We start from the raw sequence: 27,161 nt of genomic DNA on the forward strand, positions 1-27,161 counted from the left end.
CGCCGCCATCTTCCACTGGTCCATCTTCAGAGCATATTGAGGCGACAACCTTGGTAGGTCCTCCGCCATCGACGCCACCACGACGCCAAACGACGACCTCCACCTCCGCGAGCCTTGGCAGGTCCTCCGCCATTGACGCCACCACAACGCCAGCCGACGACCTCCACCTACGCGAGTCCATCTCCAAGCAACGGACGTAAACCCATGCTAGGATAGGGCCGCACCACCGCCGTCGCCTACCACCCACAAGCGCCACCCAACCCCAAGGTTCCCAAAGCGGCGCCTTCAAGAAGGGAACGGCGCCGTGAGCGCCGCCGCCGCCCAACAAAGTTAGGGCTTTCGGCCGGGAGACCTAGGGGAAGGTGAAGTGAGGAGATCAGTCCATACCAACGCCTCCAAGGAGGGGAACGGCGCCCTCAGGCGTCGCCGTCGGCGCGCCGGTCATTTCCGGCCAGGGATTTCGCCCGAACTAGATCCCCGCCACCAGCAGCACCTCCTGTACAGAACTGGCGACCAAGAGGAAGCGCGGACCGACCAGGCTGGCCCGCACGCCGAACAGGGGAGCAGGGGAGGCGCTAGATCGCGCGCACCGACCGCCGCAGAAGCTGCCGCCGGCCGCCAACGACCACCGGATCCCGCCCCCGCGCGGCCGGGACACCAGATCCACCGCCCGCACGGCTGCTAGCCGGCCGTGCCTTGCCAATGAAGCCGCCGCTCCAGATCCGGGGTTCCCCACGCACATGTAGGGCAACCGAGGCCCCGCCGCCACCATCCTTGGCGCCCCGGGCTTCCCCGGCGGCTGCCTCAGGCGGCGGCGAGGAAGGGAAGAGGGGGAGGGGGGTGAGGAGGAGGGGCGGCTAGGGTTGGGAGGAGGGGCGGCTAGGGTACACCTAGTAATAATTTACATCTAAGACGTTCATGCTCTGCACCTGAGAAGAAACACAAAACTTTTACAAAGAACCAGAAGAGTACAGGTGACCATAACCACGTGCTGTCAACAGAAAACTGTTGATGGGTAATTAAACCAAAAAAGGTGGGATAATTCATATCTTATGGAAGAGGACAATGGGATTATGCACACACAAAAATCGCCATCTTTATTGACTCATAATTTAGCATCAAGGAAATACAAATACATCGAGCACACACCGCAAGAGGATTATGCTATTGGCTCATCATATTCATTTGACCCAATATTTCAGTTGTACAATCATGGAAAATACTGAATTTATAGTACATTGGAAAATGTGACTGAATTTGCAGGAGAAGTTGTATGATAAACCTCCGAAATGCTTTACAGAAGGGGAAGTGTCGATCTATTATTACATTGGAAGGGAAGAAATAACCTTGATTTCTATAGATGTTGCCAAATCATTAAACCCTCGGCAAACAGTAGAGCAGCAGATTTATTACAGATTTCAGTCTGCTGACAGTACATCACCTGAATGTGAGGTAAAAATGTCATCAAATAAGGCATATTATACAATACCCACAGCACAAAACACCAAAGAAAACAAAGGCAGATTAACACGATCATGTGTTGCTTCAATCCTTCTTCTGGACTCTGAGTGTGAAGGCCTGGAGGGACAAGAGCACTTGCTTGATCCTCTCTCTGATCTCGCCGTCAATCAGATTTCCATCAGCGTCAAACTTTGGCGGCTGCTGAAATGCTTGGACGAACAGCTCTGGCTTGTTAATGAAATGAAGATCTAAGAACTGTTAGAGTTGTGTCGAATATTATTGTACAAGTTAGGTTACGGTTGGACTTGGAGTCGTATAGTAGGTAGACAAGATATGGAATCGTGTCCAAGTAGAACGCTTGTATCCAAGGCCTCTCATATATAGCGGGGGTAGACACACGACGTAACCTATGCCAACATAATAGCACGGGCACGCAGGGGAGCCAACGGCGTGTGCCGGTGCCCGGGCGGCCAGGGTGCGGTATTGTGACGGTGTCATGGGGAGGAGCGCCCATAGTCATGCCCCGGGGATGTAGCCATATTGGTGAACCTCGTTAACAAATCTCGGTGTCATGCCTCGTGTGATTGCTTGGTCCTCGGTAGATCGATGGTAACCTCGGATTAATTATAACAAGTGGTATCATGAGTAAGGTTCGAAGAGGTCGCAGATTGTTGATCTAGAGGAGGTCGTGGTCGTGGAAAAGGTTTACGACAGATGGCGCAATTGGGCGGCAGCGGATGTTGCCGGCAGTTTTCATGTCGCGGAGTCTTGGCCAGTATAGCAACGGTGACACGAATCGGAAGCAGTCGGAAGCTGCAGGATGACGGTAGATCGGATCAGCGGAACAGAGGCTCGGGGACGCAACGCGTGGCGGAGGCGGGATCGTGCAGGGGCGGGAGTCTTGCGTCTCAATCGGAGCGGCGGCACTTTCAAGGGCGCTCGCGCGTGGCTCTGGCCGAGCCGGACCGAGCAGGCAGCGCCAGGTGGGCCTCTAGGCCAAGGCGTGGCCGTTTTTTCAGGAAAAAAGGCAAGGGCCAAGGCATGGCTGTTCAAGTGCAAGGGGGTTCCGAGGAGCGTGACGCGAAGACGGACGGGGCTGCTGCATGCATGGTAAACAAGGAGGCCTCACGTACTAAGGCAGATGGCCTGGAGCTGCTCGTGTGGTGGTACAAGTTGTGCAAAGCCAAGGGTACCACGAGATTTGTTTGTGAAAAAAAAAAGTGCAGTTCTTGTGCGTGCATGGAGGAGCTATTAGTGGACCAAGACAAGAGCAGGGAATTGTGCGGAGGGATCGCTCGGTCAGGTTTGCATGAAAATTTCTCTTGTGGGTCATGTTTGCTAAGTGGTTGTTTGGATACAGGGAATTAGATGTGGGATTTTAGAAAACGAGTTTTTAGAGGATTTTTAGGAAAACCTGTTTTGGTTAGTTATTCTGGTAAAGTAAGTACATACAATACTTTGTTTGGATGAGAAATATAGTAAAGCATGGATACGCAGCTCCATCACATAGCGACTTAGTCAAAATTCCAATACGTTCCTTCAGTCGATCTATTGAGCTGCTGGCGCTTAGCGGGAGCGTCTCCGTCGAGCGCTCCTGTCAGCCTTGCTGTGGCCGCTTCCCCAAGTAGGGCGACAGAGACAAGGGCGCCGTCGGTGGAGTCGTTGAGGACAAAACGAACCAGGCTGCCGGCGGCCGGCCATGCAGTAGTGTCCTCTGTGCGCCGCTGGGATGACCAGGGAGGGAGTAGTGCTTACGATGTGATGCCATTCGCCGCTCATGTTCATTGGGAGATCAGGTTGTAGCAACCGTTGGTAGGACGAACACATCGGCTATGTGTGCTCCGCGGCAGCTCCCACCTCGCCAAGTCGCCATGCCACACGGCAACAGGCACATGCGAGCCCCGAACAACATGCTCGCCGATGCTTGTAGAGGACGTCGCGAAGCATGCGATTCGTCGCCGTGTCACATGACGACGGCCACGTCCGGGCCAGAGCGGCTAGCCGAGCGGCACTGACTGCCAGCGTCGCCTCGCATGTGCCTGCAAAGGAAGTGGCGGCGCTCTGATGCGTCGCCGTGCGACACGACAACGACCACGTCCGGGCCCGAGCGGCGAGCTCACCCACTCGGCGGCGACTCGCTCATGCCCGAAGAGGATGTCGTGGGGCGCTCGTGATGCGCCCAACACGTCTCTATAGCGTAGCATCTGGCCAGGTCAGATTGCGGCCGTCGTCGTCGGCAGAAGGAAGAGCACGTCGGCCATGGCACCATGCGCTCCATACATGGCCGCCGTATTCATAAAACTCGTTTATATAAAAATGCCAAATAGTCGTTTTTCTATAAGCCGGGTTTTTGAGGTTTTGTAGAACTCAGTTTTCTTTATCCATGATTTGGTTAGGTGATCCAAACAAGATTTTTGGTTGTTACAACCGAAATTGCATTTAACTAGAACTAGTTCTCTATAATCTTGCTATCCAAACAACCCCTAAGAGTGCTTGGTGCGTGTACTTTAAGGACGGTAACACGCGCATAAAGCTTGGAGGAGTCTGAAGTGTGGCATGGCAGGATCATGCATACACAGGGCGTCAGGCAATGCACGGATGTGCGGGCAGACACGACGCAGGGTGGAGCATGGTTGCAGTCGGTAAATTCGGCTGGGTCGGACTGGACAGTCTGATGGATCGAAATTGATGTCGGTTAGACAGAAGACGGCGGTGATTTCAGCGACGACGACACAGGAGCGTGATGCTGATGGTGGCCGACTTCTGTGGCGTGGAAACACGTGGTGCATGCCTGAGGCTTGTGCGGCTTCGACAGACTATGGCACGGGGTTGATTCAAGACGGTGCGCACAAGGGAGCTTGAAGTCAACAGGGCGCGGGGTAGCACAGCGCAGCTACATGGAGTCATGTTGAAGGTGGAGCTGAAGTCTGATGGATGACTATGCTCTGTGCTGATGGAGGGGCTACGACGTAAATGCATGGAGAGTCGAAGACTATTTCAGCGGAAAAGTGAGAGGCACGTGGATTGGACTAGGTACCGGTGGTCTGATGGAGACGTGATACTCGGTATCGGTCGGTGATGATTGATGGTTCTCTGCAGTGGGGGTTGAGGCAGTGTGGGCTAGCTACCCGGGAGACTCGACCAGGACAGCAGAGGCTCGACGCGGTGATAACGGCGAGGTGTGCGGTAAGCACGGGACATAGCACCAGACCGAGGCACTAATGGTGTGACATGTGGTCAGACAAAGTGTGCAGGGGTGTTGAAGCTTTGTTGACGAGTACTAGATTCAAGTTGGTGACTGGGTCTATCGGTGCCGGTTGATGGACAGGAGTTGACCATGAAGAATCTGAGAAAGTGGTGGAAAGTCTGAAATTGTCAAAAGCTAAGAGGGTACATGGCCGTATATTCTGTGGTGTTCAGTGCATATGGGAAAGTGCAGATGACAAGTACAGAAGGAGGCGGAGTGCTATAGCTATGAGACATATCAGAGACTATCCGGAAGAAGGGTGATACAACTATGAATTTGACTCAGGGTGACACAGGGCAACGGTGAAATTCCTTCAAGTTTCAGACAGACGGTCATGAAAGAGCGGTGATGTTGAGTTCAGGTAACTCTTATATGTGGCATTCAATATGTGAGTTGTTCACTTCCACGCAGATCTGTTATCGGTGTGTGATGGCGTTGAACGGATACTCCGGATATTGGAAGCAAAAAGTTGAGTAATGAGGAACTTAATTTTTGCTCGAGTGTTGACTGTGAAGAAGACGAGAAGGGACTAGAGTTGCAGGTGGAGTCACATGGAGTCTGGGAGTAGCAGTGGTGCTCATGGCGTATCTCAAGTCCAATGTACATGGAGGTTCGACTCACGGATGAATCCGAGGTGGTGGAGAATATTCGTCAAGGTGGAGTTTGTTAGAGTTGTGTCGGATATTATTGTACAAGTTAGGTTACAGTTGGACTTGGAGTCGTATAGTGTGTAGACAAGAAATGGAGTCACGTCCAAGTAGGACACTTATATCCAAGGCCTCTCATATATAGTGGGGGTAGGCACACGACGTAACCTATGCCAACATAATAGCACGGGCACGCGGGGGAGCCGGCGGCGTGTGCCGGTGCCCAGGCGGACAGGGTGCGGTATTGTGACGGTGTCATGGGAAGGAGCGCCCATAGTCATGCCCCGGGGATGTAGCCATATTGGTGAACCTCGTTAACAAATCTCGGTGTCATGCCTCGTGTGTGATTGCTTGGTACTCGATAGATCGATGGTGACCTCGGATTAATTATAACAAGAACACCCTGACCTGCCGGAGATGGTACTGTCATCTATCCACCTCCTGCGCTGACAATCGCAGCAGGTTTGTCTGCCCAGTAATTCTTTCCTCTAGAAGCCCAATCAAGCGCATTCTTTAGAGGGGCTGCAGTAGAGAGTTGAGACACAGAACATGTGAAGAAAACACGTATACGAGCATCAATGATACATTCTAATAAGAAAAAGTTGGTCAAAGTTTGTCCATCGACAGTTTAGGAATCACTAAACTGTCTATGGGCCTTCATGTCTCAACCTTCATGATAACTGCATTTTTCGGGTTAGCTATCTGTCCTCCTTTTGCTCCAGATAATTAAGGTGTTACAACAATTGATCATTTTATTTTGCACGTAAACTAAGCATGTTATTCTACTGCGCCTAGTGTATGTATGCACTGGACCAGTACACCAAAAAATTATTGCTTATGATGATTTTCAGAATTCCAATGTTTATGAAGCAGATAGAGAGGTTCAAGGACTAAGAGCTCAACTTGGCTGCACATTCAGCAATTTTGCATAAGAGAGCATGTCTTAGGCTCAACCACTTGTTCAGGTTTATGAAAAAAAGGCACATCAAAGAGGAAAAATATCAAGAGAACTTGATGAGAACCATTTAATTGGTCAATCGAAATAGGGCAACCGCTGTCAATTAATAGTACCGAACATAGTTTTACAGTCAGTGTGAGTAGTTCACTCGAACATAGTCTTACGATTATCTGGTAGTACTGATATACACTGCTATAACACTTTATAGTTGGACTGCCACTAGGAGCCAAGAGCAATAGATTGTTAATAGTATCTTACATCCTTCAAGCAAATATAATAAGTGAAACAGCTGAGTATCAAATTGCCATATTTGTTTAATCAGACTTGTCAATTAGCATATATAACTACTGAAACGCAGAAAGAGGGAATGTCCGTTGGATATTTTGTGCAGTAGAATTGGACATTTCTCTCCCCGCAAAAACAAAAAGAATTGGACATTTCTCAGGTGTACCGGTTATCACAGAATCATATAAAATTGAACTAGAAGGGCAGGAAAGAATATTTTTGGGCAGTATAGAATATTGACACCCTTTACTTTATAAAATCTGCAAGAAAGGAATAAAGGAGGTTCTAACACTTCATGATGGCATGCTTACTTACTGACAAGACAAAATTGTTCCTTCTTTTTTCAGTTGGTCTAAAAAATTTCGTATTCCGTGATCACTACTTTAGATTCAACATACTATATGTTCATGTTTTCAATATACACACGCCCGACATGACTCCACTAACTAAGCACCATGACAATGGCATGAGAATCAATTACACTGATTTTCCATAATGGGAATCAGACAGAACCCGCCACTTTTGCACCATGGAAAACCAAGTGTGAATCCACCTTCTGAAACACTGCTCTTATGCACACAGAAACTCATCATTTGGCATAGCCAGCCTCCATTACCTATACTGCCGACAAACCATAACATAATCCTTGGTTGTATTTGAGACAGAACATATGTACGCCCAAATTACACTGACCACTAGTAACTTGTAAACTGTATCCATGTCAATTCGTGCAGGAGCAAGTGCCAATTTGGGCGACATTCTTACATAGCTTGAGCAATCGGAAGAGTACTCAGGAAAACGAGGCTGAAATTATGGAGGGGGAGGAGCGGGCACTTACTTGTGATGGAGTAGTTGTACTCTGGTGTGCCGAAGAGGAAGCAGTCGGCGGCGCGGATGCGGCCGCGGAAGGCCTCATTGTTCTTACCTCTTGCCGTGGTAAATGAAAAAAAAAATGTCCTTGACTGAATTTTCATCATGGTTATCATACTTCAAAATTCCAATCCATATCATGCTACCCACTTTGCAACCGATTTTGATCGCTCTTGCTTCAGGGCCACATGATATGCACAACCGTTCTTCAAAAAGAAAAAGGAAAGGATTGAGCAATATATAATTTGGACACAAGCTGTAGCACTTTGTTTGTTTAACACAATGACTTGCAACCGGTTTTCAAGCTTAAATTTTGTGTGTGCCATTCTGCCAATGTGTGCTGGTGAAATAAAATACAGAACGTTCAGAGAGAAGTGGGCATGATAATGATAGAAAATTAAACCTAGAAAACGGGGGTATAGTTTATCTCTTGCGGAGGACAACAGGATCAGTCAATTTGTGCATGGTATTCATATAAGCCAATATTTCAGTTGTAAAATCAGGAACAATGCTGAGTATATGTCATACAGTAGTATGCTGGAAAAACAGACTGAATTTGCAGGGCAAGGCGTATGATAAATCCTCATCATGCTTTACAGAGGGGAATGTGTCGATGTATGATTACAAGGGGAAGGAAATAACCTTGATGAAAAACAACCTCGATGCCAAATCATTAAACCCTCCACAAACAGTCAGCATATTTATTACAGATTTCAGTCTGCTGACAACACGTCACCTGAATGTAAAGTGAAAATGGCATCAAATAAGGCATATATTATACAACACCAACAGCACAAAACACCAAAGAAAACAAAGACGGATTAACACAATCATGTGTTGCTTCAGTCCTTTTGGACCCTGAGTGTGAAGGCCTGGAGGGACAAGAGCACTTTCTTAATCCGCTCTCTGATCTCGGCGTCAATCAGATTTCCATCGTTGTCAAACTTGGGTGGCTGCTGAAATGCCTGGACGAACAGCTCTGGCTTGTTGATGAAATGAAGATCTAAGAACACCCCGACTTGCCGGAGGTGGTACTGCGATCTACCTCCTCCAAAGCCACCTCCTGCACTGACAATGGCAGCAGGTTTGTCTGCCCAGCAATTATTTCCCCTAGAAGCCCAGTCAAGTGCATTCTTCAGAGGGGCTGTAGTTCAAACACAAAACATGTGAAGCAAGCACACATACGAGTATCAATGATACAATCTAACAGGAAAAGCAGCACCTCTGTTCCCCATTTAGGAACCACTGAACTATTCGACCTTCACACCTAAGCTACAGCTACATGCTTGTGTCTAGCTCGATAATAATTGGATTTTTCAGGTTAGTTGTTTGTCCTTCTTTTGCTGCAGACATCAACACGTCCATCAATACGCATAAGGTGTTGCGAAAATTGAATGGTTTTAGTGTGAACGTCAAATACAGGTTCAAGCACTAAAGGCTCAATTTGGCTGCCCATCCAGCAATGCTGCATCAGAGAGCCAGGTTCATGAAAAAAGGCCCATCAAAGAGAGAATACAGCAAGTGAACTTGATGAGAATCACTGCAATGCTCAATCAAAATAGGGGCACCGATGTCAATTAATATAATCAAACAACGTTCTACTGTTAATGTGAGCAGATCAGAGCAACATAATCTTGCGATATCTGCTAAAACACTTATATAGTTGGATTGCCACAAGGACCTAGACCCATAAGATGGTTAGTGTAGAATATCAAATTTGGTATTTTTTCACTTATATACTGTGCTCCTTGTGACTAGACAAATATGACAATTTGATACTCTGCTCTCCTTCGAGCACATAATATAATTGAAAGAGCAGAGTACCAGATTGCCATATTTGTGTAGTTAGACTAATCGATTAGCTTAAATTAGTAGTAGAAGACAGAAAGAGTAAGATCTGGAAATGTTACAGGGTGGGCAATCATGTGAACCAAACTTAACTGAGCAACAACTACAAGAATGTTGGTTGCTGCTGGACAGGTGTTGAGGGAAGATCTTTTTTTTGCGGGGTAGGTGTTGAGGGAAGATCAGCTGTGTATTTGTGCGATAGAACTAGATAGGGGCATTTTTCAGTTCTACCAGTTATCATTGAACTACACTAATGTGAGCTAAAAGGATATGATAGAATATTGATACCCTTTTCTTTATAAAATTTGCAAGAAAGGAATAAAGGAATTCCCAATACTATATGATATGATGACATGCTTACTGTCCCCATACAAATAATGATCGCTGCTTTAGCTACAATCCACCAACTGGTTATGTTTCCAATAGAGCATGCTTGACAGGACTCCACTAATTGGGCATCATAATGAGTGAAATGGGAATCAATTCCACTGATAGTGCATCATGGGAACCAAATTGTGAAACATCCCACAATGCCACCACAGTTGGTCTCAATTACCGACAGTTCCAGAAAACAAAAACCTTGTCGAATTGCGACGAAACAAGTGCAGGCGACATTAAACATCACTAAGAAGAGATGCCCCAAATTACACTGACCATGGTAACTTTTAAACTGTATCCATGTCAATTCGTGCAGCAGCAGCAGCAGCAGAAGCAACTGACAATTTGGGCGATAAACTTACATGGGTTCAGCAATCGAAGAGTACATGGTAGGGAAACCAGAATAAAATTAGGGGGAGCGGAGGACTAGCGAGCGAACACTTACTCGCGATGGAGTAGTTGTACTCTGGCGAGCCGAAGAGGAAGCAGTCGGCGCTGGCGATGCGGTCGCGGAAGGCCTCGACGGCGGGCGGGAAGCCCCCGTCGGGCGTCTCGAGGTCGGTGTTGAGCAGCGGCAGCGCGGAGATGTCGACGTGCTCCACGCGCATCCCCGGGACGGACTCCTCGCACACCTCCGCCGCTGGGCAGTCAACGACGTGTCAGCAGACGACTAGTGCTAATGCTAAGAAGGGGAGAAGAGGATTGGCGGAAGAGCGTGCGTACCGGCGCGGAGGAGGCCGCGGTTGTAGGAGGCCCTGCGGAGGGAGCCGCAGACGGCGGCCACGCGGAGGATGGGCTTCGCCGCGGCGACCTCCATGCTCTCTCTCGTCTCCCGGCTTCTTTCGGCTTTGGGAGGGAGGAGGCGGGGATGCTGTGCCGGGCACCTTCGGGGGGGTGGGTGGGTTCTGCTTTGGGTTGCCCGAGCGAGTGTGACTCTAGCCTGAACCTGAACCTGAATAAGGTGCAGTCTGCACCTGCATCGGTCAGTGTAAACGTGAGGCTCGCACATCAGCTTGGATGATGGCCAAAAACTTGCCAAACAAAACCATAAAATTCAGCAAAACAAAGTACTGTGCTGTCCATTTTGAAAGCAAACTAGAGTACTACCTCTGTCCTGATTTATTGGTCTACTTTGTATTTTGTGTTAAATTTTAACTAGCGATTTAACTAACAAGATACTAATGCATGCCACCAAAAATTATATCATTAAATTTGTATTTGAATATAATTTCCAATAATTTACAACATGCATTAACATTTTGTTAATTAAATTTAAAGTTAAAATTTGACACGGAATACAAAGAAGATCCATAAATCAGAACGAAACTAGTAGCACTGCTAGATTAAAATTGGACCGACTCTTGTGCGCACCACTCGGAAAACTCGGACGACGACAAGGCCAATCAACATACATCAGCCACGATGACCATTATGCATGTTCCTTTAGCATTTGCCGGCGCCTCTAGCCGCCTGGTGGTCTACTACTCACTACCATCTTTTCGATTTAAAATGGATTTTGTGCTCCCACAATGACCAATGGGCTCCACCAGTTCCATGGCGTTGCCTGGATTGGGATGGGCTGCTACACCAACCGCCATGGGATCATGTCAGCAGCCGGCAGCCAGAAAAGTCCTTGACGGATGTACCGAAGAAACAACAACAACCTGCCCCTAAAGATGGATATAAACAGAAAACATGTACCAAAAGGCCAACTGGAGACTGAGCTTTATGGAGGCCTTAATATAAGAACTCTAAACTTCAAACTTTTCAGCTCCAAAATATTCTAGAAAAAATATACAAATACTTAGAGACATAATGTACATGCGTGTAAATTTTCAGGGTAAAATACATTAAAATGAAAGCTACACACACAAAAATTAAAATCTGAGGCTTTTTAGCATACGTAAGGTTCATCCTCAAAGTACATCCTGAAGTTTTATACACATACGCATTACATCCTTGTATGCATGTATATTTTTTCCACAAGTTTTTTAAACTGAAAATTTTGATTATGAAAATTTTAAAATTAAGGCCTTCATGGAGCCCAATCTCCAAAATGCCCTACTCAAACATGTACAGCTTGATACCCTGTGCCCGATATGTATGCGATTTGATGAGGATGGGGGGAACCTCTTTCTACAATGCAAATGGTTGAAGCAAGTGTGGCGGGAAGCCTAGGTTGATGAACTAAATCTTAATGACCCGAAGAAAATTTGCATTAGCTATGAACAATTCAATTTTAATAAAAAGTTTCTGCAAATCAAATGCGAATGCAATTCACATGTAACTAAATATTTCTGCTATAGAAAGGGGATAAAATATGTAAAATGGGTAAATGTGCCTGTATGCTGATGATGCGGCGGTCCTTTAGCCCCAATCAAAGATGACATTCAGTTTCTGGCATCCACCCTGCAATCCTTCGGCGAGGTCATCGGTTTGATTACCAACTATTAAAAAACCAGAGTAGCACCAATCCGTTGTGGGGGAGTGTGAAGGAAATATGCCCTAGACGCAATAATAAAGTTGTTATTTATATTTCCTTATATCATGATAAATGTTTATTATTCACGCTAGAATTGTATTAACCGGAAACTTAGTACATGTGTGAATACATAGACAAAATATAAGTGTCCCTAGTATGCCTCTACTTGACTAGCTCGTTAATCAAAGATGATTAAGTTTCCTAGCCATAGACATGAGTTGTCATTTGATGAACGGGATCACATCATTAGAGAATGATGTGATGGACAAGACCCATCCGTTAGCTTAGCACTATGATCGTTTAGTTTATTGCTATTGCTTTCTTCATTACTTATACATGTTCCTCTGACTATGAGATTATGCAACTCCCGAATACCGGAGAAACACTTAGTGTGCTATTAAACGTCACAACGTAACTAGGTGATTATAAAGATGCTCTACAGGTGTCTCCGATGGTGTTTGTTGAGTTGGCATAGATCGAGATTAGGATTTGTCACTCTGTGTTTCGGAGAGGTGTCTCTGGGCCCTCTCGGTAATGATCATCATTATAAACCTTGCAAGCAATGTGACTAATGAGTTAGTTGTGGGATGATGCATTACGGAACGAGTAAAGAGACTTGCCCGTAACGAGATTGTACTAGGTATGATGATACCGACGATCGAATCTCGGGCAAGTAACATACCGATGACAAAGGGAACAACGTATGTTGTTATGCGGTTTGACCAATAAAGATCTTCGTAGAACATGTAGGAGCCAATATGAGCATCTAGGTTCCGCTATTGTTGGTTATTGACCGGAGATGTGTCTTGGTCATGTCTACATAGTCCTCGAACCCGTAGGGTCCGCACGCTTAACGTTCGATGACGATTTGTATTATGAGTTATGTGATTTGATGACCGAAGGTTGTTCAGAGTCCCGGATGAGATCACGGACATGACGGGGAGTCTCGAAATGGTCGAGACATAAAGATTGATATATTGGACCATGTTATTCGGACACCGGAAGTGTTCTGGATAGTTTCGGGTAAAACCGGAGTGCCGAAGGGGTTACCGGAACCCCCCGGGGGAACTAATGGGCCACCATGGGCCTTGTTGGAGAGAGAGGAGGGTAGCCAGGGCAGGCCGCCCCCCCCCCCCCCTTGCAGTCCGAATTGGACAAGGGAAGGGGGGCGGCGCCCCCCCTTTCCTACTCCCTCTCCCTCTCCTTCCTTCCCCCTCTCTCCCTTGTGGTGGAATCCTACTAGGACTAGTAGTCCAAGTAGGACTCCCCCTCCTTGGGCGCGCCCCCTAGGGCCGGCCGGCCTCCCCCTCCCTCCTTTATATACGTGGGGAGGGGGCACCCTAGAGCACACAAGTTGATCTTTTAGCCGTGTGCGGTGCCCCCCTCCACAGTTACACACCTCGGTCATATCATCGTAGTGCTTAGGCAAAGCCCTGTGCCGGTAACTTCATCATCACCATCGCCACGCCGTCGTGTTGACGGAACTCTCCCTCGGCCTCAACTGGATCAAGAGTATGAGGGACGTCATCGAGCTGAACATGTGCTGAACACGGAGGTGCCGTACGTTCGGTACTAGGATCGGTCGGATCGTGAAGACGTGCGACTACATCAATCGCTTTGATAAAACGCTTCCGCTTTCGGTCTACGAGGGTACGTGGACACACTCTCCCCGCTCGTTGCTATGCTTCTCCTAGATAGATCTTGCGTGATCGTAGGAATTTTTTTGAAATACTACGTTCCCCAACAGAGTGGACCTTGAAGACATCCTTCAGGCCTTCCCCGCCAGCAGAGCTACGTTCCTGATGAAGTACCTTGGACTACCTCTTTCGGTGACCAGCCTTAAAGCGGTCCATTTCTAGCGCCTCAAAGATAATGTTGTTGGTAAGCTCACTCCGTGGCACGGGTGCGACGCCCGGATAATTAAGCTACAGTAACTTTCTACTAATGATGCCACGCCACCTCGATTACTGTTGCTAATCTCACGTTAGTTCGAAACTGACTCAAATTCAAATTCAAAATCAAGCAAACAATAAAAGTTTTCAAATATTAAAACTAAAATGTTCGGGGTGAGCCAAATAATCCATACTAAATATTGGTGTAGAAACCACACTCCTCTAAAGTATTTAAATGCACCATAGTAATTAAAATAGCGGCAAAACTGTTATTTGATAAATACTTTTAAATAATAAATAATTACAAAACTATTTTATTTAGGTGCCAAAGTTAATGTGGCAGTAGTGTATTTATAAATACAAATTTAGGTGCTAGTGTTAATTTTTATAAAACTGAAATAAAAAGGAACAAAAAAAACAAAAAAAAAGGAAACGACTAAACAAAGAAATAAAGTCAAACAAGAGAAAAGAGAAAAAGCCCACCCCCCGGCCAACTGGGCCAACAGGCCCAGCTGCCCACCCACGCGGCCCAGCTGGCCCACCCCGGCTGGATATCCCCACCCGCAGCCAAACCCTAACCCCTATCACCCCACTTTCCCCCACACGATCCCCTTCTCTCCCCCCCTCGATCTGGATCGGGATCGGCCCCGATCCCGTCGACCCCGACGCCCAGCGCTCGCCGCCGCCCGGGACCACCTCGCCGGACCTTCCCCCGTCGTCCTTTATGCCGTCATCCCCGTCTTCCTCCCGCGCCTCTCCCTCGCGGGGTCCCCCCCCCCGCAACCCATCGACGGATGCCATCACCGCCCTCCTCTCCGTCGCCGGCGCTCCCCGTCCCCGTCGCCTGTGCCGCCTCGCCGGACCTCCCCGAGCCCGCTGTCAGTCCCCTACGGCCCCGCCGTGAGCACCTCCCTCTCCTCGCACTCCCCTTCCCCCCGTGTCGGACGTCACCGTGCACGCCGTCGCGCACCGGCGCTTGCCTGCGACCTCGATGCCCCCCCCCCGCTACTGCTCTCTGATCCCTCCTGCCTCTGCTCCACACGCGCTCGACGGCGCTCCCCTCCCTTCGGGCGCGTGCCCGCTCCCTGCCTCGACGCACTGGTCGCGCCCCCGGCGCGCCCCGCCCCCGTTCTCACGCAACTTCCCCGGCCCCGGCCTCGCTCTGCAGCTCCTCCGCTGCCTGGCCACGCCCGGCGCCGGCTCCCCTCGCCCCTGTCCGTGGCCGCCTTGGCCGAGGCCAGCCGCCGCTCGGCTCCCTTCCGCTCCGGCCACTTCGGCCACGGCCTCGCCCAGCTCTGGCATCGCCGTGCCTCGCCGTCCGCCCCGCTCTGTCGCCCCCTTGCCGCGCTGCTCCGGCTGCCGCCGTGGCCGGCGGCCCCTTGTTGGCCTCGGGCCTCCAAGCGGGCGCACGTTCCGCCCGCGCCCGTAACCGCACCCCCAGTGCCCGTCAAGGCCCTTGGGGCCTATGACAAACGGGGCCCACTGCCCAAAACATTTCTATAAAAAAATTAAATTAAAAAATATAATAAAAATATTAATTAATTAACTTAATTAATCATAATTAGAATAACCTAATCACTAGTTAACTTAATTAAACCCCGTTTAGCCTAATCTGTCAATGACACGGGGGCCCCACCCCATGTTGACCAGTCAAACATTGACTGGTCAACTGGGTCCCCTTGGCCCACATGTCAGCCCCTGTGTAAACTGCTGTGTACACAGGACTGGGTACATTTAGCAATTTCTCTTTTATTTTCAAATTAAAATAAATCCTGGAAATTTAGAAAATCATTTAAACTTATAAAAATCATATAAAATAATCCGTAACTCGGATGAAAATACTTTGTACATGAAAGTTGCTCAGAACGACGAGCCGAATCCGAATACGTAGTCCGTTTGTCAGCCACACGTTCCTAGCATAGCGAACATAGAACTTTCCCCCTCCGGTCCGTCTGTCCGAAAACGCGAAACATCGGGAATACTTTCCCGGATGTTCCCCCCCTTCGCCGGTAACACCTACTGCCGCATTAGGACACACCTAGCACCGCTCATTGTCATGTCACGCATCGTCATGCTTATGTTTGCATTGTATTTACTGTTTCTTCCCCCCTCTTCTCTCCGGTAGACTACGAGACCGACGCTGCTGCTGCCCAGTTCGACTACGGAGTTGACGACCCCTCCTACTTGCCAGAGCAACCAGGCAAGCCCCCCCTTGATCACCAGATATCACCTATTCTTCTCTATACTGCTTGCATTAGAGTTGTGTAGCATGTTACTACTTTCGGTTAATCCTATTCTGCTGCATAGCCTGTCATTGTTTCTACAGTTGTTACCCTTACCTGCTATCCTACTGCTTAGTATAGGATGCTAGTTTTCCATCAGTGACCCTACATTCTTGTCCGTCTGCTGTGCTATACTATCGGGCCGTGATCACCTGGGCGGTGATCACGGGTATATACTTATATACTATATACATGACACATGTGGTGACTAAAGTCGGGTCGGCTCGTTGAGTACCCGCAAGTGCTACTGATGAGGGGGCTGAAAGGACAGGTGGCTCCATCCCGGTAGAGGTGGGCCTGGGTTCCCGACGGCCCCCGACTGTTACTTTGTGGCAGAGCGACAGGGCAGGTTGAGACCACCTAGGAGAGAGGTGGGCCTGGCCCTGGTCGGCGTTCGCGGATACTTAACACGCTTAACGAGATCTTGGTATTTGATCTGAGTCTGGCCATTTGGTCTATACGCACTAACCATCTACGCGGGAGTAGTTATGGGTATCCCGGCGTCGTGGTATCAGCCGAAGCCTTCGTGACGTCAGCGACTGAGTGGCGCGCGCCGCATTGGACCGTAAGCTCGCGCTTGTATTAAGGGGGCTAGGTCTGCTTCCGGCCGCGTACGCAACGTGCAGGTGTGCATGGCGATGGGCCCAGACCCCTGCGCGCATAGGGTTTAGACCGGCGTGCTGACCTCTCTGTTGTGCCTAGGTGGGGCTGCGACGTGTTGATCTTCCGAGGCCGGGCATGACCCAGAAAAGTGTGTCCGGCCAAATGGGATCGAGCGTGTTGGGTTATGTGGTGCACCCCTGCAGGGAAGATTATCTATTCGAATAGCCGTGTCCCTCGGTAAAAGGACGACCCGGAGTTGTACCTTGACCTTATGACAACTAGAACCGGATACTTAATAAAACACACCCTTCCAAGTGCCAGATACAACCCGGTGATCGCTCTCTAACAGGGCGACGAGGAGGGGATCGCCGGGTAGGATTATTCTATACGATGCTACTTGGAGGACTTCAATCTACTCTCTTCTACATGCTGCAAGATGGAGGCTGCCAGAAGCGTAGTCTTCGACAGGATTAGTTATCCCCCTCTTATTCTGGCATTCTGCAGTTCAATCCACTGATATGGCCCCTTTACACATATACTCCTGCATAAGTAGTGTAGCTCCTTGCTTGCGAGTACTTTGGATGAGTACTCACAGTTGCTTTTCTCCCTCTTTTCCCCTTTCTATACCCGGTTGACGCAACCAGATGCTGGAGTCCAGGAGCTAGAGATCTCGAGGATGATTCTACATGGAGTTCGGCTTCGAGGAGTAGTTAGGAGGTCCCAGGCAGGAGGCCTTGCCTTTTCGATCGTTGCTACTTTTGTGCTAGCCTTCTTAAGGCAAACTTGTTTAACTTATGTCTGTACTCAGATATTGTTGCTTCCGTTGACTCGTCTATGATCGAGCAATTGTATTCGAGCCCTCGAGGCCCCTGGCTTGTATTATGATGCTTGTATGACTTATTTATGTTGTAGAGTTGTGTTGTGATATCTTCCCGTGAGTCCCTGATCTTGATCGTACACATTTGCGTGCATGATTAGTGTACGGTCAAATCGGGGGCGTCACAACGGGAAGCATGTCTCTTCCGCTGGTCATGGCATCCTAATCAAAGCAGTCCTCACTACACATAGTCGCTTCTTTGGTGGGGTTGTGGATGCCCCGGCGGGGGCCTCTTCAGTGTCGGTCACTAGGATCATCTGTGACGTCAGTGGTCGTGGCGAGGGAGCCCGCGCCATCCCCTTAACTTTGCCTGATACAAAACCTCCAGTGGCAATGGAGGTGGGAACATCTTTCGGAGATAATACGCCTACTCACAAGACTCAAAATGATGGGTCGCTCGCCTTGTCGATCCGGGTGGGTCTTCCTTTAGGTGGTCAGTTGTGTAATATAGTAGAAAACAAAAAATCATCCTATGATCAAACCAAAAACACTATGAAGATGCATTAATGGTTTAGATCGAGGCATTACCACCTCCTAGTTGCAGCGGAAGAAGAGTTGGTGTAGATCATACTTGAAGTCCATCGAACCTTTCACGAACGATCCCTTGAACCGAAGACCGAAAGCACAACCTCTCCATAGTTTACAAGCATACAGTCTTCACGATCCGGCAGCGCTTCGTCGTCCAGAGCTAATCGTCGCCGGAGAATAAGACGAAGAAGATTAGAACCACACCGGGATTCTAATGAGGACTAGAGACAGTTAGATCTAGCCCTAATTGGATCAACTAGAACTATAGAACTAGAGGAGGCTCCAAAACTTGTGTGTCCAAAGGGCCAAATCCTCAAGTATAGATAGGTTCGAGGGAGAGGGAGACGCACCCGGCACTATTTTTTTAAATAGTGGTGGTGTTTGGCTTATTTGGTACGACATTGCTAGGGACATAGTGGTGGCATTGGAAAATAGACGAGCATCACAGGTATATGTGATCCACAATTTGTACAAGGCACAATATAGTGCTGGCGTGGTATAACATGGAACGACGGCACTGTTGTATTTACTTTTGTTGAAGTGGTGGTCATATTTATATTATATTGTAGTTTACTTTTGTTAAATTTATTAAATTAAGAATATTGTTTTGAATTTTATTAAAGTACTATTATTATTTTGGGTCTTTTATTTGTTATGTTTTTGCTAAAAAGTAAATTTAAATTAGTCTTATTATTTTGAATTTTATGAAAGTACTATTATGTTTTTGATAAATTAAGAATATTATTTTAAATTTTTATGTTTTTTTTCTAAATTTACTTTTTCGTATTGGGCCAAGCCCAAATATTTTTAGGAGTCAGGGGGTCAAAACCAAGGGGCAACGCCCCCCTCGCCCCACTCCTCTCTCCCGCTTTGCCCGAGCGCGTTCGTCTCTTTGTTCCTCGCGTTCACCTTGCTTCCTCTCTCGCTGCTCCGATTATAGCATGTTCCGGCGGTGATGTAATCTCCCTCTCTCGTGCCAAAATTTGATTGGGTTTGATTTCATTTTGAGCTCGGTTTTCAGCGACGGCGGCGGCGAAAACGACGTACTGCTAGGGTTCATCGCCTCCACCTTCATCCCATCGGTAGCATTGAGTACGGTGAGTTCATGTAAGTGCATCTAGTGTCCCTTAGTGATTTTGGTGTATTGAAGACTTATAGATTAAGGGACTAATGTGTTTACGAGTGTACACTGGTCTATAAGTCTATGAGGAGTTTGATATTTACAGAGAAAGTCGACCCCTAAAAATGAAGTTCTTCGACTGAAGACTTTGAAAGTGAAGAAATTGGTGTGACCTTGAAGACTTGGTATTCATTCGAGGAACATGAAGCGTGAAGACTTTTGTTTTCGTAGTTTCATTTTCTCTTTCTTGAGTCATAGGAAACACCGTACTGTTAAAGGGGGTCGAGGAAATACTAAGGAAAAATTTCCATGTGATGCTCAACTCAAAATCCTACACCTACCAATCCCTTCGAGTGAAGCCATTGGAAATCTCATACAGTTCAGTCATATTCTTCAGTGACAGAGACGAAGTTCTTCTTGTCTCTGAGGAATTTGTTCTGACTGAGGAGTTAGGAATTCGCCAGTGCGGATTGCCTACACAGTGAGGAACATGATAGCCCTGAGGAATTTGATACTCAAATTTCCGACCGTTGCTGTGCTACGCGCCAGCTGTCCCAAAATATCTACCCACCTAACGGTCATATCATTGAAGGGCATTTATGTCTTATCATGTCGGGCTGCTCCCTAGGCTATAAATAGCCGCCCCCTACAACCACTAGTTGGTTGGCTGCTCCGAGAGAAACTGACACTTGTCATTTGAGAGCAACCCATCCTCCGAGGACTTTGAGCGAAAATCATCAAGTGAGGAAAACCCAAACCCAAACACCTACAAACCCAAAGTGATTGAGCATCACTGAAGAGATTGATCATGCGTGGATCCGACGCTTGTTACCTTTGAAGACCGTGCTTCTTCCAGACGGTTAGGCATCATGGTCTAGAGCATCCAAGAGGAATTGTGGATCGCCGAGTGACCGAGTTTGTGAAGGTTCGGAAGTCACCTGAAGACTTACCATGAGTGATTGGGCGAGGTCTGTGTGACCTTAGCTCAAGGAGAATACGGTGAGGACTGTGTGTCCGGGACTGTGTGTCCTCGGGTTTAAATACCTAGCCGCTCCAACCAGATGTACAACTGAGACAGCAGTTGGAACTGGTCTACCAAATCATTGTCTTCACCAAGCCTAACTAGTTCTATTTCCTGACCTCTTTCATTTCCTCATATCTGTGTTGTGCACTTATTCATATCTGTGTTTGAAGACTTTGACTGAAGACTTTCTCAATTTCCTCAGTTCAATTTCTTCAGTCTATTTGTCTTCATCCTGTGTTATCATGTGCTTATGCTTTCCATACTCTATGCTCGTCTTCATTTCATCATGATGACCATGCTTGTGTTCTGTTATGTTTACTTTTGAGTAATTATTTCGCTGCAAGTAGTTCTTCGCTAAGGAATTTCCTCACCCGCAAATTCCTCAGTGAAGAATTCATAAAAATCGCCTATTCACCCCCCCTCTAGTCGATATAACGCACTTTCAATTGGTATCAGAGCAAGGTACTCCCTTGTTCTGTGTGATTTTGGTTTAACCGCCTGGAGTTTTCGTTATGTCGACCGCAGGTATGATCAAGGTCTCTGCTGGGTGTCCTACCTTCGATGGGATGGACTACCCCTACTGGAAGAATAAGATGCGAATGCATCTTGAGGCAATTGATAATGATCTCTGGTATGTTGTGGAAAATGGTGTTCCCTCTGTCACACCTTCTCTGAATGCTGCTGATGTGAAGAGATTCAAGCAACTCGATTCTCAAGCGAAGAATATCATATGTGGCCATCTGAGCAAAGGACAATATGGAAGAGTGAGTGCTCTGGAAACTGCTAAGCTTATCTAGGATAGGCTGTCCAAAGTCAATGAAGGAGTCTCAACACAGCGTGACTCTCGAGTTGATGTTCTTCGCAATCTCTTCAACTGCTTCAAAAGACTCGACAATGAAAATGTTCATCAAACCTTCGATCGCCTCACTGACATCTCAAATGAGCTTCAAGCACTTGGTGCCACTGACATCACCGACCATGAGGTGGTGAAGAAATTGCTGAGATCGCTTGATTCCTCATTTGATACTTTGGCATTGATGATACAAGAGCGTGCGGATTACAAGTCACTTGATCCCGCTGATATCCTCGAGAGGCTAAATACTCATGAGTTCCAGCTTGCTGAGAAGAGAGATCTATATGGTTCGAGCTATGGCAGATCACGTGCCCTGAAGGCCAAGGTCGTCTCTGAATCTGAAGGTGAAGATTCTGGTAGTAGCCTTGGTGATCCTGAAGAACTGAGCCAGGAGCTAGCACTGCTCGTGAAGAAATTCCAAAGGTTCTCAAGACGTGGTCGCTTTGGAAAAACCTCAGGGAGCAATGATTCCTCATCCAGTGACTAAAAGAAGAGGCTATGCCACAAATGCAAGAAGCCTGGTCACTACATTCAAGATTGTCCTCAGTGGGAAAAGGAACCAAAGAAGAAGAAATACAAGGATTACAGTTCTGATGACGCGAAGAAGAAGAAGAAATCATCAAAATCCTCTAAGTCTTCATCTCACAAGAAGAGCAGCTCCAAGAAGGCTCGAGCATTCATTGGTAAGGAAATGGACTCTGCGGCTGAATCTGAGGAACATGAGGAAGAGGAGGCATCTGAGGAGTCCGAGTCTGGTGTGGCGAGTCTAGCTCTCGCTACTGCATTCGTCAGTAAGTCTATCTTCAACTCTGAAGAAAATGGCTTCACCAACAAGGCTGATAAAGGCAATGATGACTATGCTTCCACCTATTGCTTCATGGCAAAGGGTGCCAAGGTACTCAAATATACCTCCTCTGAATCAAGTGAGAATGAATCTGAAGAAAACCTCAAGCCCAGCTACTCTAAACTTGCTAAGATTGTTGTGAAACAACAAAAGGCTTTTGAAAAGGTTCAAACCATGCTTGACAAAAGTGATGATATGTTGGGTGAAGAAATGGATCGCACTAAACCTTGACTGAAAATCTTCAGAGACTTCAGTCTAGGTTTGACAACCTTCAAGGTCATCATAACACTCTCTTATCTGATCATGAGAAGTTTTCTGATGAATTTCTTCAAAGAAAGCAAGATCTTGGAAAGCTAAGAGTGAGTTATGAAGATCTTCAGAAGGAGCGCGATTCATTACTTGCTCAACAAACCAGTGCTGCTCAGGAAGAATTTGTTCCTCCATGCTTGAAGTGCATTGAACATGAATCTGCTAATTCTTTACCTGAATGTTCAAATGCTTATAATGCTACAAATTCTTCAACTGTCTCTGCTATCACTAATTCCTCATCTGAGGACATTGCTAGTATCACTGATGATGCGGGGCTGAAGGAATTGTACATGACAGGCATGTACAAAAGCCTCAAAGGGCATCAGACTCTTTGTGATGTGCTTAAAAAGCTGATCCTCAACAGGAACCCTAGGAAAGAGGGTATTGCCTTTCAGAGGAAACTCAATGCTGATGGTACATATTGGAAGCCTGAGCAGTACCCCAAAACCTCATGGGTTGCTGCGAAGGGACCTCCAGTTGATCCATCCAATTTATCTGGCTTTACATGTGAATCTCCTCATTCTTCTGATGAGTCATTTGACCCCAACTATAAATTGTTCAAAAATCAGAATGGTGAAGTATTTGTTAGATATGTTAGCACTAACTGCAGGAACGGTTCCCCTATGAAGAAAATCTGGGTTCCCAAAAGGTGCCTTGAAAGTCTTCAGGTGAATGTCCTCATGACACCACATGTGAAGAATAGGAACCCCAGATCAAATTCTTCATATGGACCAAATTCTTCATACGGATCCAAGTCCTCATACGGACTAAATTCCCCACGTGGATCAAATTCCTCAAAAGGATCAAAGTCCTCATATGAACATCATCGTGCTAACAACTCTGTTTCACAGGGAAGAGCCAAGGGCTATGAATATGAGCATTATTCTTCTAATCATTATGTTCATAAGTCCTCGAAGAATTTCTCTGCTTATTCATATGCCTATCTAACTCCTCTTACGTGAAACGAAATGGACTGGCTTCTATGCCACCTTTCTCATATGGAGCTTGCAGAGTGATGAACTCTTTGCCACCCCTTCAGATGTGGGTGGTGAAGAAAAAGAACTAATCTCTTATGCAGGGTCAGGTCTCCGGACGTAAGTAAACGTCTGAAGAATTTGCTGGAGACCTGAAATTGCCTGAAAGGACGTAGGCTAATCATGAAGAAATGAACTCTCATTTCTCACGTCCTCACATTGCTTTATCTGTTCTATTACTTGATGAAATTGATCTGATGAATTGTGATGTCATATTCTTCACTGATGAAGTATATGAGTTCGTAAGTTGCACTAATTCATCTGCAGGATGATCAACCCACAGCCACTGAGTGGGTCCTCGATAGTGGATGTACAAATCACATGACTGGTGACAAGAATCTATTGATGGATGCTCCCTTATCACCATCGCATCTGAAGCATATCATCTTCGCTGACAAAGGAAAATGTCAGGTATTGGGTCTAGGTAAGGTTGCAATCTCAAAGGATCGACACATGGACAAAGTCATGCTTGTCGAGTCCTTAGGATACAACCTCATGTCTGTCTCAATGCTTTGCGATCTTGATATGGTTGTTGTCTTTGGCAAGTATCGTTGTGTTGTGATCATGGAAGCTGACAATTCCAAAGTCTTCGAAGGCTTTAGGAGAGGAGACTTGTATATTGTTGATTTCTCTACAGGACCACAACCAGTTGTGTGCCTACTTGCAAAAGCTTCAGAAGGCTGGCTATGGCATCGACGACTTGGTCATGCAGGCATGAGGAATTTGCACACGCTTGCGAAGAAGAATCATGTCATTGGCATTGAGAATGTCAAATTCCTCAAGGATCACTTATGCGGAGCCTGTGAAGCTGGAAAGATGACCAAGGCTAAGCATCTAGCGAAGACTGTAATGACCACTACTCGACCATTTGAATTGCTTCACATGGATCTCTTTGGTCCTAACCATTATTCTGCAGTTTCAAATGATGCATCTCAATATGGCTTTGTTATTGTTGATGATTACTCTCGTTACACATGGGTACACATTGTTACTTACAAACATGAAGTGCAGGAAGTCTTCAAACGATTTTCCTCGAGGGCTTCAACCAACTTTGGTGTGAAGATCAAGCACATCAGGAGTGACAATGGAACTGAGTTCAAGAATTCTGGTCTTGATGACTATCTTGATGAACTTGGTATTACTCATGAGTTATCTGCTCCTTATACTCCTCAGCAGAATGGTGTCGTGGAGCGCAAGAACAGGACTCTTGCTGAGATGGCTCGCACTATGCTTGATGAATACAAAACGCCTCGTCGTTTTTGGATTGATGCAATTGATACTGCGTGCCACATCATCAACAGAGTTTATCTTCACAAATTCTTCAAGAAGACTGCCTATGAACTCCTCACTGACAAGAAACCCAATGTGAGTTATTTCAAAGTCTTCAGTGCTAAATGCTGGATTATAGATCCTCATCACAACTCTAAATTTGCACCGAAAGCACATGAAGGTTTTATGGTTGGTTATGGAAAGGACTCACACACCTACATAGTCTTCAACAACGTTCTTCACAAGGTTGTTGAAACTGTAGATGTGCGGTTCGATGAAACTAATGGCTCGCAAAGAGAGCACCTTCCTTCTGTAATAGATGAATCAGCACCTGAGGAATCTATCAAGTTCAAGACTACTGAGGATGTCATTCCGACTGAAGAATCTGCTGAAGAATTCATTCCAGAACATGAAGAACGTCGAGCTAATGCACCTAAAGAAAATGGTGCTGAAGAAAATGCTGATCAAATTCCTCGATGACAACCAGCTCATCCTCGCGTTGCAAAAGAAGTGCAAATTGAGAAGATCATCGATGACATTGAAGCACCAGGTCCTCTCACACGCTCAAGAGCTTCACATTTGTCTAACTTTTGTGGGCACTTTGCTTTTGTCTGTATCACAGAGCCCACTAAGGTAGATGAAGCATTTTTGGAACCTGAGTGGATTCAAGCTATGCAAGAAGAATTACATCAGTTCGTGTTGGAAATATGCCCTAGAGGCAATAATAAAATGGTTATTATTGTATTTCCTTGTTCATAATAATTCTCTATTGTTCATGCTATAATTGTATTAACTGGAAACCGTAATACATGTGTGAATACATAGACCACAACATGTCCCTAGTAAGCCTCTAGTTGACTAGCTCGTTGATCAATAGATGGTTATGGTTTCCTGACCATGGACATTGGATGTCATTGATAACGGGATCACATCATTAGGAGAATGATGTGATGGACAAGACCCAATCCTAAGCATAGCACAAAATCGTGTAGTTCGTTTGCTAAGAGCTTTTCTAATGTCAAGTATCGTTCCCTTAGACCATGAGATTGTGCAACTCCCGGATACCGTAGGAATGCTTTGGGTGTACCAAACGTCACAATGTAACTAGGTGGCTATAAAGGTGCATTACAGGTATCTCCGAAAGTGTCTGTTGGGTTGGCACGAATCGAGACTGGGATTGGTCACTCCGTATGACGGAGAGGTATCTCTGGGCCCACTCGGTAATGCATCATCATAATGAGCTCAATGTGACTAATGAGTTAGCCACGAGATCATGCGTTACGGAACGAGTAAAGAGACTTGCCGGTAACGAGATTGAACGAGGTATTGGGATACCGACGATCGAATCTCGGGCAAGTAACATACCGATAGACAAAGGGAATTGTATACGGGATTGATTGAATCCTCGACATCGTGGTTCATCCGATGAGATCATCGTGGAACATGTGGGAGCCAACATGGGTATCCAGATCCTGCTGTTGGTTATTGGCCAGAGAACGTCTCGGTCATGTCTGCATGGTTCCCGAACCCGTAGGGTCTACACACTTAAGGTTCGGTGACGCTAGAGTTGTTATGGGATATAGTATGTGGTTACCGAAGGTTGTTCGGAGTCCCGGATGAGATCCCGGACATGACGAGGAGCTCCGGAATGGTCCGGAGGTGAAGATCGGTATATTGGACGAAGGGTATTGGAGTCCGGAATTGTTCCGGGGGTATATGGCCAGCATGTCCGAAAGGGGTTTCGGAGGCCCCGGCAAGCGTTGGGGGGCCTTATGGGCCAAGGGGAAGGGGCAAACCAGCCCACTAAGGGGCTGTGCGCCCCTCCCAACCCCTCTCACGTAACCAGGAGAGGTGGGGGCGCCACCCCTAGGGCAGCCGCCCCTCCCGGCTTGGGGGGCAAGTTTCCTAGGGGGTGGGGGCGCCGAAACCCATCTAGGGTTTCCCCTTGCCGCCGCCTCCTCCTCTAGATCCATCTAGAGGGGCCGGCCCCCTCTCCCCTTCCCCCTATATATAGTGAGGGGGTGGGAGGGCAGCCATACCCTTCCCTTGGCGCAGCCCCTTCCTCCTCATACATCTCCTCCTCCTCCGTAGTGCTTGGCGAAGCCCCCGCAGAACCACAAGCTCCATTGCCACCACGCCGTCGTGCTGCTGGAGTTCTCCCTCAACTTCTCCTCTCCCCTTGCTGGATCAAGAAGGAGGAGACGTCCCCGGGCTGTACGTGTGTTGAACGCGGAGGCGCCGTCCGTTTGGCGCTAGATCGGATCTTCCGCGATTTGAATCGCCGCGAGTACGACTCCATCAACCGCGTTCTTGTAACTCTTCCGCTTAGCGATCTTCAAGGGTATGAAGA

General features: G+C 47.3%; 1 protein-coding gene and 1 pseudogene across 1 annotated transcript; both read right to left on the reverse strand.

The window, feature by feature from the left end:
* Positions 1-1,545: 1,545 nt before the first annotated feature.
* On the reverse strand, positions 1,546-7,832 carry LOC123076600 (probable NADPH:quinone oxidoreductase 1; annotated as a pseudogene).
* A 209-nt stretch (positions 7,833-8,041) lies between these two features.
* LOC123080749 (probable NADPH:quinone oxidoreductase 1) lies at positions 8,042-10,614 on the reverse strand. Its single transcript, XM_044503685.1, has 3 exons — positions 10,418-10,614; positions 10,140-10,334; positions 8,042-8,612 (listed from the first exon to the last, which is right to left on the reverse strand). Exons 1-3 carry the CDS (start codon positions 10,509-10,511, stop codon positions 8,311-8,313), a joined length of 591 nt encoding a protein of 196 aa, XP_044359620.1. The 5' UTR covers positions 10,512-10,614; the 3' UTR covers positions 8,042-8,310.
* Between the last annotated feature and the right edge of the window lie 16,547 nt (positions 10,615-27,161).

This window comes from Triticum aestivum, chromosome 3D (assembly GCF_018294505.1).
Source record: "Triticum aestivum cultivar Chinese Spring chromosome 3D, IWGSC CS RefSeq v2.1, whole genome shotgun sequence".
NCBI lineage: Eukaryota > Viridiplantae > Streptophyta > Magnoliopsida > Poales > Poaceae > Triticum > Triticum aestivum.